The sequence below is a fragment of the Marmota monax genome, unplaced genomic scaffold, assembly GCF_021218885.2.
Source record: "Marmota monax isolate L192 unplaced genomic scaffold, Marmota_monax_Labrador192_F-V1.1 WCK01_AAM20220418_F8-fsc01432, whole genome shotgun sequence".
NCBI classification, from domain to species: Eukaryota; Metazoa; Chordata; class Mammalia; order Rodentia; family Sciuridae; genus Marmota; species Marmota monax.
In genome coordinates, this window is record NW_026694388.1 from 14,643 (window position 1) to 25,132 (window position 10,490).

The 10,490-nt window shown below is 39.4% G+C and overlaps 1 protein-coding gene across 1 annotated transcript; it reads left to right on the plus strand.

Annotated features, from left to right (window-relative positions):
- Positions 1–9,089: 9,089 nt before the first annotated feature.
- LOC124109384 (speckle-type POZ protein-like) lies at positions 9,090–10,286 on the plus strand. Its single transcript, XM_046467965.1, has one exon. The coding sequence runs from the start codon at positions 9,150–9,152 to the stop codon at positions 10,284–10,286; it is 1,137 nt and encodes a 378-aa protein (XP_046323921.1). The 5' UTR covers positions 9,090–9,149.
- Positions 10,287–10,490: the final 204 nt, after the last annotated feature.

Sequence of the window (10,490 nt, forward strand, 5' to 3'; positions counted from 1 at the left end):
ATCTCTTGGATGTTTTTCTAGTGGTTTTTAACCAGCCTTTCTGAGTTGGCTAGGCTCTTTTCAAGATGATATATTTTGTCTTCATTATCTGATGTTCTGGCTTCTACTTGCTCCACTCTGTTAGTGATACTCTCAATTGAGTTTTTAATTTGGTTTATCGTTTCCTTCATTTCTAGAATTATTGTTTGGTTTTTTTTTTTATAATCTCAACCTCCTGATAAAGATGCTTAACTTCTTCTTTTATCTGTCTATGTAATTCATTTTCAAAGTGTTCTTTCACTGTTTGGATTTGCTGTCTCGTATCTTCTTTAAGGTTCCATTCCATCTGTCTAAGGTATTCCTTGAGTTCTTTATATGACCATTTTTCTGCTGACTCTAGGTCCTCCTGAATATTTAGGCTGTCCTTCATTGTTTGTACTCCTTTTCTTCCTTGCTTTTTTATGCTGCTCATGTTACTTCTTGTTCTGTTTGACTGCTTAGTTACTGTTTACTCTTATAGATTTATTTGATGCTTGACAGGAAAGATATTAGAAGGGAAGGGAAGAAGTCACTAAAGATAATGAGAGTAGGCAGGTAGAATTCAAGGAAGGGGGAATAAGAAAATTGAAAAGAAATGAAAAGACAAAAGAAACAAGAATAACAAAGATTAGATAATAAAGAAAGAAAGAAAAGATAAAAAAAATTAACAAAAATAATAGTGATAATAAAAAATGAAAATTAAAATTAAAAAAAATAATAATAAAATAAAAAAAATTAAAAAAATAGAAACATTGAAAAAAAATTAAAGAACAAAAACAAATAAAAATTGAAAATGAAAGAAAAAGAAGAAAAAAAAGAAAACAAAAAAGAAAAAGAAAAGAGAAAAAAATGATAATAATAATAATAATAATAATAATAATAATAATAATAATAAATGCAGTCCTAGAGTTCTATTAACTTCTCTTCCAGTAGGTGGAGCTGTGCCCACTGGGCCAAGCTTCTCCTCTCAATAGGTGGGAACCATTCACTGTGCAGCAGCTCTTTCTCCTAGACTGGGCGGGTCTCCAATCCTGAGTGTCTAGGGCCTTGTCTTGTGTTTCCTCAAGCCAGGCCGTGCTCACCTGTGGCGCTCACCACAATACTGGCTACACGCCAGGTCTGCTGCTCCTGGGAGCCCTGTTTTCATGAACACCTGGGCTCACTCTCCCTGTTTGCCTCCCTCAGACCCTAAGTTTGTAGAGCTTGGGGCTGAGATCCCCCAGCGAATTTGCTTGCCCTCCTGTAGCCACGCCCCCGGTAGCTGGTGCAAGAGACCTCAGTTGTCAGCACTGGTGGGAGCGGTAGCCGGGAGTTCCGCGCCGCGAGTCCCGCGTCACTCCTGATTCCCTCGGTCTGGTTATTGCGTTCACAGGAGAGCTGGGAGTGGCCCTTAAGGTTTCCCCACTGTGTGGAGAGAGATGGCTAGGGGATTACACAGCTGTCGCACTGGTTTCAATGCAGTTATCTCCTCCGCCCGTGACGCCATTTCTCTGCTATGGTGATATCCCATGCAAATGGTGACCGTTCGTTCCCTTTGCCGGATGACCAATGCAATGGGTGGGTCCTGACTGTCTCTCCCAATCCCCGTTTCAGTCCTGTGGCCACTGCCTATGAAGGCTCGGTTGGCTTTTACCTCTGTAAGTTCCTAAGGGCCGGCCAATTATTTCAGCGGGATCGTTAGTGCTGAGTCACACGAAGAAGGCGAACCGGAGCTTAATTGCCTCCGATTCGGGCTCTGTGTGTGTGTTCTGAGGGGCCCAGCCTGTACACCCCAGATCCACGTCAGCTCAGCATTGCCTAGTGATCCTGAGCAAACAGCATTTAGACAGTTTACGGCTCCCTATGCCCGCGCAGTTGAAGATGTCAGAGACTTGATCTCTCTGTGCCTGCCACCATGTTACATCTCCTCAGTAATATTCATGTTGCCCTTACAGCTTCCTGGTATAAGCAAGTTCTTGGGATTATACAAACTGCTGCTTCTGTTTCCAGACCAGATTTCTAGAAATGAAACTCTGGGCCGCACTGACGAGCGTCCACGCTTGTCTGCGACCGTAGCAGAGCCGCCCTGGCCTCCGCAGCTCTTCAGCCCGGTGCCAGGCCCCAGGGGCCCAAGCGGCTGCCGCCGCGGCTCTCCATCCCCCTCCTCCGGAGCACTGGTCCCCTGGCAGGGGGGTGCAGAACGACCCCAGAGCAGGCTCTGCCCAAAGGTGCAGCAGCGAACAGGCCACAGAGACGCTCGAGGCTGCAGTCCAGCCTTCGGAGGACAGGGCTCGGCACGCAGCCCAGCTCCAACCTCTAGGTCCGGCTGCCGGACAGTGTATACAGAGCCATCAAGACAGCAAGCAGAAAGCAAATGGCGGCTCCCGCGGAGTGGATTTTCGGCACAGAAACCACAGCCCCGCCAGCAATCCCAATCCACAAACTCTCCCTGTATAAAAAATATTCAAAAAAAAAGAGAAAAAAAAAGAAAAAAAAAAAAAAGGCGGGGCGCACTGAGCTTTCTTTGCCTCGGGTACTTACAATCCACTGCTGATTACACATTCAGCTTCTCCGCCTGGATCGAAGCGAAAGAGGAAGCATATGGGAGCAAAGCGCCCGCGGCTCTGAGCAGCCAAGCGTCTCTTTTTCGATTTCTTTGTTCTTCCCGCTCCTTGGCAAAGTGGTCCACTACAGATTAACGGTGAAAGTAGCTTTAACAGACTGTGCGAAATCTCTATTAAAGCCGCTGCTTTGAGCACCACGCTCAGCACTTCAGCAACCCCCATACGCAGCGGCCATCTTGTTTTGTCCCCCTTTTGTTTTAAAAGGATTCCAACCCCCCATACACACGCTTGTTTTTTTCTTCTTTTGAGAAAGGTAAGGGCCGAACATTTTCTCTCATGTGAGGAATCTGCTTGCTTTTTCTAATAGTGTGGTCCCAGTATTTATTTTCTCTTCCCATTTTAGTGATAGCTTCCTAAATTTTATTTAGAATAAATATACATAATTTAAATTATGTATGAATGTACTATACATGATTTAAATATTTAAAACTAGCAGTGCCCAGTAGAAAGTGAGTGAAAGGCACTTCCTGGAATTTTTAGAGACATGTCTTTAAATGAAGCTTGCTGGGGAAGTGCACCACTTCTACTTGGCCAGCTCTCTCCTGCTGGTGAAGAGCAATCTGAGCCTGGGAGCCACCTGCTGCTAATCATGGAGCAAAATGATAGATGACTCTAGAGCCACTATAATAACAATGGCCTGACCATAGTAGATAGATTGCTTTTATGTCAGAGGAAGAAACCTCTCCATATGTTTAACCAGGTTGTATTTTATGATTCACTAATCAGCAAATGAATGAGCTTCTTAAGGGGTGCAATTGCCTGGTAGTTTACTCAGCATCAGCCAGTACCATACCGGGGAGGGGAACTCTGTATTTGTTTTTGTAGAATACACTTATATCAACTCTGATTGTCATCACTTCCAGTTGGCCTGTGTGGAACATCAGTTGTTTAATGATGTCAAGGATATTTTCAATATATGTTTTCTTATTCATCCAAATTCATTTAATTTTTTTTTAAAATTATTGCCCTTCATTCTCTCAGCAAGTCTTGCATCCTAGTTTATCCACCTGTCCTTTTGCAAAACATCAGTAAGGGAATACATCTAATTGTCATTCCATTACATCATAATTTATATTGATTAAGCACTTTTTGAAATATTTAATCAGACCTTCTTTCATTATAATTTAAAATGATTGTTTTTAATAAATAGGGAAACTAATTCATTATCAATGAAAGAAATACTTCAAATTCTTGGTACCAGATATATATATAGATGGTTGTTAAGTGTATTTTTAACAACTCAAACTACTCATTAAGTAAAAGCAAATGTTAAAACATCTCTCACTAAGTTAAATACAAAAATTGAAAGATAATACTGTAGTAATAAGGTATTATAACATTGCATCAATGTGTAATGACTACAGTATGCTTTTTTGGTATAAAAATACCTTGTGGTTTTTTTTTTTTTTTGTATTTACATTTGTATTTCTTTTTTATTCTCTGTATCTATGGTTGTATAAAAAGTATATTCACACCAATTCATGTCTTCATACATGTACTTTGGGTAATAATGATCATCACATTTCACCATCATTTATAACCCCATGCCCCTCCCTTCCCCTCCAACCCCTCTGCCCTATCTAGAGTTCGTATATTCCTCCCAGGTTCCCCCTCCCTATACATTTGTATTTCTGCATAGATAATATTAATAAATTCTTGCTCTTTCCTAACCTGTACAAAAAAAATAGCACCTGTTGTTCTGATGTCCTTCGTGGATCATTTACAAGTAAGCATGCAAGTGCGGATACAAGAAACCAAAAAAGGAATTTGAAAACCTCAGTGGTTTAGGTTTTCATCAACTATTTTCTTTGTCACTGTGACCAAAAGACCATATAAGAACAAGTTATAGAAGGAAACTGGATCACAGTTTCAGGGGTATCAGTCCATAGATGGCTGACTCCATAGCTCTGAGTCTGAGGTACAGCAGAACAACACCCTGGAAGGCATGGCTGAGAAAAGCAGCTCAGGACATGGGAGCAGGGAACAGAGAGATGGCTCCATTCAATTGACACAAAATGTAAGCTCCAAAGGAACACCCCTAGTGATCCACCTCCTCCAGCATCTCCCCACCTGGCTGCAGTTACCACTCAGAGGTGCAGTAGTTGGACTGTGAGAGTTGTAATCTAATCCATATCAATGGATTAATCCACTGATTAAATTACAACTTTCACTTCCAACCATTCCACCTCTGTATAATTCTTGCCCTGTCTCACACATGAGTTTTGGGTGACACCTCTTATTTAAACCATAACAGGTTGTTTGTTGCTTGCTATTATTCACCTCATGGACATGCTTGTCCAGATTCAATGTTTTCTCCTTTATGAAAGAAAATGCATGTTGCTGTCCCACAAAACAGTTGCTTTAGGCTGGTGCTCAGTGAATGGCTAAACATGACACACCCACTGTATAAGCCCATTTGGTATACATTATGGTGGGATATACAAATTATTTCTAAACTACTTTTCCTTGGCCTGGCTTCCTTTTAGAGACTGTAGTATTATAATATTTATTTTTGTGTTCTCCTTAATTACAGATAAGGAGTGATCATATGCCTTCTTACAGCTTCTGAGAAAACATGAACATTTGGAAAGATGTGAGTGTGATTTGATAGAGGAAATTTTCTTTATGTATTTCTCCTTTCCTTCTGCTAAAATGGCTAGATCCTTAGTGTCTCATCCACACCAGGGGTGGCCTTCCCCATAAGAAGAACAACAGAGATAGACTGAGGTATCTTTACCATGAATTCTTCAATGACTTGATAGACAGCACTGAGTTACTACTGTCTTCTAAAAATATTTTTAAGTAAAAAAAAGGAAACTACTAGCATTTAGACAGTTTGTTACTTTCACTCTAAAAGCATTTCAAACTGCTAGTGCCCAAATTGTCATCTCAGATATCATAGTTTCCTGGATATATTGTAACCAGGTACCATAGAACTCATGTTTTCAACCAGAAAAAATATATCACTGTGTGGTTTTGAAGGCTGAAAATGCAAACCTAACATTCCAAGGATCACTGTTCCAAGAATTGTGAGGGAATCTTTGTTACAGTCTTTCCCTTAATTTCTGGGGTGTTTTGTGACTTGCAGATGGTGTTCTCCCTGTATCCTTATATTTACCCTTCTGTCCCCAAATCTCCTTTTTAGGAGAACATTAATCATATTGGAAGAGGGTACACTTTAATGTCCTCATTTTAACTTGATCACCTGAAAAGACCTTATTTTCAATAAGGTCTCATTTACAGATACTGAAAAGTTAGGTCTTCAACCTCCTTTAACCCATAATATCAGGGGTTAGCATAGTAAACTATTTCACATTGTGAACTGAGCTCAGATTATTTATCAAACCCAGCTTTTTATATATAGTTCTCCTTTTTCACTCCATTAATACAGGTCCCTAGAAGGAAAGGAAATTGTAATATATATATATATATATATATATATATATATATATATATATATATAGAGAGAGAGAGAGAGAGAGAGAGAGAGATGTTTTTCTATTTTATTATTATTAATTTAATTGTATATATTTATTATAGATATTCATTGTAGATATTTGTAAGCTATCTTAACCAATGTGATATATGTATAAGAAAACAAAGTTTAAGTGTTTATTAATAGATCAATAAGGCACACGTAGTATATGAAATCTAAGACATTTTATTTGTTGCATGCATAGAAATATAATGGACTCAAATTTTTAAAGTATCTTTACTCATACAAACTTTCGTTTTTATTATGAAGCTGAATATTTAACTTTTAATTTAAATTTTTTCTTAATCTTTTATCATATTCTCCTTAAAAATTCCTATTCTTACTTTCTAAAATTTTTTGTAATTAGTTCTACATGACAGTATAATGTACTTTGACACATCATACATAGATGAAGTATAATTTCTCATTCTTCTGGTTTTACATGATGTAGAATCCAACCCCACTGATCTTATTGTAATTCATGTACATAGGGAAATAATGTCTTATTAATGAATTCAAATTTTTACAATAAAAAAATTACCAAAAATAAATGTGAGTTCAGATGTGTCTTAGATATAATGATTTGATTTTCCCTGGATATATACCCAGCAATGGGATTGCTGCTTGCACAGTAGTTCTGTTCTTACATTTTTAGGAAGATCCATGTACTTTTGTCCATAACATCTCAGTAATTTGTATTCCCACCTATAATGCTAATGAAATCCCCTTTCTCCACATCTGTACTAGCATCTGTAATTTGCTTTTTTGATAATAGCTACTCTAACTCATAAGAGGTAATCTCACACTGTTAATTGATTTACACTCCCTTAACATATGTGAAAATTCCAAGAGAATTTAAATGCCAGTTGAAAAAGATAGCCAATTAATAGCCAATTAAAAGAGCTAAGCCCATGGGCCTGGAATAAATTCATCAAATTTATAGAAAGAAGTCCTGCCGCAGTCTGGCTGGGCACAAAATCACGAGCCACCACACAGCTTGTAGATTCAAACAGCAACTCTTTACTCCGAACTCACACCAGCCGTCTACAATCACGTTCTGGGGAAATCCACATTCTCTGCCCAAATCCACCCCCACTGGGCTTCTGTCTCCCAAAAAATACTGTCTGAATCCCGTGAGAACTCAAGGGGAACTCAGGCAGCAGGATAGGCCCTATTCCCAGCAGGAATAACCTTAAACCTGGAACCTAAACCAGGAACGCCCTAAACCCAGATCTGCCCTGGTCCTTGAGCAAGGTCACCTACATGCAATGTCACTGCAAAATGTTCTATTTCCACGAGTCCTTCCACTAAGCAACATGGGGTACACTGGCAAGGAAATTGTCATACCTACTTGGCTAATGGCTCCCAGCAAAGTCCCATGAACATAGGAATATATTAAGACCATTCAAAATGCCCCCAAATACAGGATATCTATGCCACCCCTCAAAATTACACCTAAGCACACATTTAATAATAAAATATAGTATTATAATAAATAATATATAATGTAATATAAAACATATATGGTATAATATGATGTATACTATAATATAAAACACAATATATAATATAATATAATATTATGTAATATAATAATTTAATATTATACAGCTAGATATTTTTCCATTAGCACATGGAAAAGGAAAGATCACTATTGCTTCTAGTCACCATTATCATCATGATCCCAGCTTGTGCAGGACACAAGGCCATATACGAAAATCAGGTTCATTGCTTTATAACCATATTGAGCAACAAGAAACACAAAATTTAAGTCAATAGTATTATTTTTATCAAAGGAAAAAATGACATGCTTGGAGATGAATTTACTGATATATGTATAAACAATGTATACAAAAGTATAAAACTTACTGAGAGAAACTAAAGATGAAAACATAGCTGAAGCAAATTTAAGCAAGAAGAGAAATATTGGAGACAGCACAATACTTGATCTCTGATTATACTACAGATCTGTAGTAACAAAAAAAGAGTGATATTAGCATAAAAACAGAAGTGATGAACAATAGAATAGAGTAGAAGACACAAAAGCAACCCACATGGATACAGATATATGATACTTGACAAAGATTCCAAAAACATACATTGAAGAAAACATTTTTTAACCAATTGTGCTGGGAAAACTAAATAACCATATGAAAAGAAAAAGCATAGATTGCTATCTCTCACCCTCTACAGAAGTCAACTAAAAGTGTTTCAAAGACCTAGGAATTAGATCAGAAATTTTGCAACTTCTAGAAGAAAGCATAGCATAAACCACCCAACATATTGGCAAAGCCAACCACTTCTTCAATAACATTTCTAAAGCTCAAGAAACAAAACTGAAAATTGGTAAGATAACAGCATAAAATTTGAAAAAAATGCTTCCACACAGCAAAGTAAGAATGAAAGAAGATCTTTGACAGTTATTCACCAATGGGAGAATAATATCCAGAATATATAAAGATATATAAAAAGGAAACACACATACAAAAAAAAAAAAAAAAAAAAAAAACCCTGCAATTAAAAACTGGCAAAAAACTAAGCAGATATTTATCAAAAGAAGAAATCAAAATAAAAATAGCCAACAATTATAGGAAAAAAATGTTTAACAATCTTAGCAATCAGGGAAATTATAATGAAAACTACACTGAGACATCATATGATTCCAGTTAAAATGACAATCATCAAGAATACAAATAACGGTGTGTCGGTGTGTGTGTGTGTGTGTGTGTGTGGTGTGTGTGTGGTGTGTGTGTGAGTGTGCGCACTCGGAGTGTGTGTATTTGTGCATCGGCGGTCCTGCAGGTCCCAGATGTTGCGGACAGTATGAGGCGAGCGCAGGGGGACAGGGACCAGCAGCTGTCGCCGCCGCTATCAGTATCATCATGAACTCATGGCTTTTAATTCATTGTGTTCTACCAACAATTATAATCTTTGTGATGCACAAGATGTTTCATATTTGGCCTGTGGGAGCCCTTTCATCTCAGTGTAGTGAAGAAAGAACAGAAATCTTTGTTCCCTGACTTTGGAAACCTTGTTTAACCTTCAAACTGGCGATGTCAAGGGTTCCAAGTCCTCCACCTCCGGCAGAAATGTCGAGTGGCCCTGTAGCTGAGAGCTGGTGCTACACTCAGATCAAGGTAGTGAAATTCTCCTACATGTGGACCATTAATAACTTTAGCTTTTGCCGGGAAGAAATGGGTGAAGTCATTAAAAGTTCAACCTTTTCATCAGGAGCCAATGATAAACTGAAATGGTGTTTGCGAGTAAACCCAAAAGGGCTAGATGAAGAAAGCAAAGATTACCTGTCACTTTACCTGTTACTGGTCAGCTGTCCAAAGAGTGAAGTTCGGGCAAAATTCAAATTCTCCATCCTGAATGCTAAGGGAGAAGAAACCAAAGCTATGGAGAGTCAACGAGCTTATAGGTTTGTGCAAGGCAAGGACTGGGGATTCAAAAAATTCATCCGTAGAGATTTTCTTTTGGATGAGGCTAATGGGCTTCTCCCTGATGACAAGCTTACCCTCTTTTGTGAGGTGAGTGTGGTACAAGATTCCTTAAACATTTCTGGCCAGAATACCATGAATATGGTGAAGGTTCCTGAATGCCGGTTGGCAGATGAATTAGGAGGGCTGTGGGAGAATTCCCGGTTCACAGACTGCTGCCTGTGTGTTTCTGGCCAAGAGTTCCAGGCTCACAGAGCTATCTTAGCAGCATGTTCTCCAGTTTTTAGTGCCATGTTTGAACATGAAATGGAGGAGAGCAAAAAGAATCGGGTTGAAATCAATGACGTGGAGCCTGAAGTTTTTAAGGAGATGATGTGCTTCATTTACACGGGGAAGGCTCCAAATCTCGACAAAATGGCTGATGATCTGCTGGCAGCTGCTGACAAGTATGCCCTGGAGCGTTTGAAGGTCATGTGTGAGGATGCCCTCTGCAGTAACCTCTCTGTGGAGAATGCTGCAGAAATTCTCATCCTGGCTGACCTCCACAGCGCAGATCAGTTGAAAACTCAGGCAGTGGATTTCATCAACTATCATGCTTCAGATGTCTTGGAGACCTCTGGATGGAAGTCAGTGGTAGTGTCACATCCCCACTTGGTGGCTGAAGCATATCGCTCTCTGGCTTCAGCACAGTGCCCTGTCCTGGGACTGCCCCCCCCCATCCTGCACAAACGCCTGAAGCAATCCTAAGATCCTGCCTTTTGCAGGACTCCGGATTTTCCAGAAGTAGCAGCCCCTGTTGCTGCCACTGACCACCAGGTAGACAGCGCAATCTGTGGAGCTTTACTCTGTTGTGGGGAAGAGACTGCATCATGGCCCCAGACTTTTGAAACAGCACTAAATAACTTGGGGAAGCGTGAGGGGGGGTGAGGGAAAGGCCCAGGACTCGGGCTA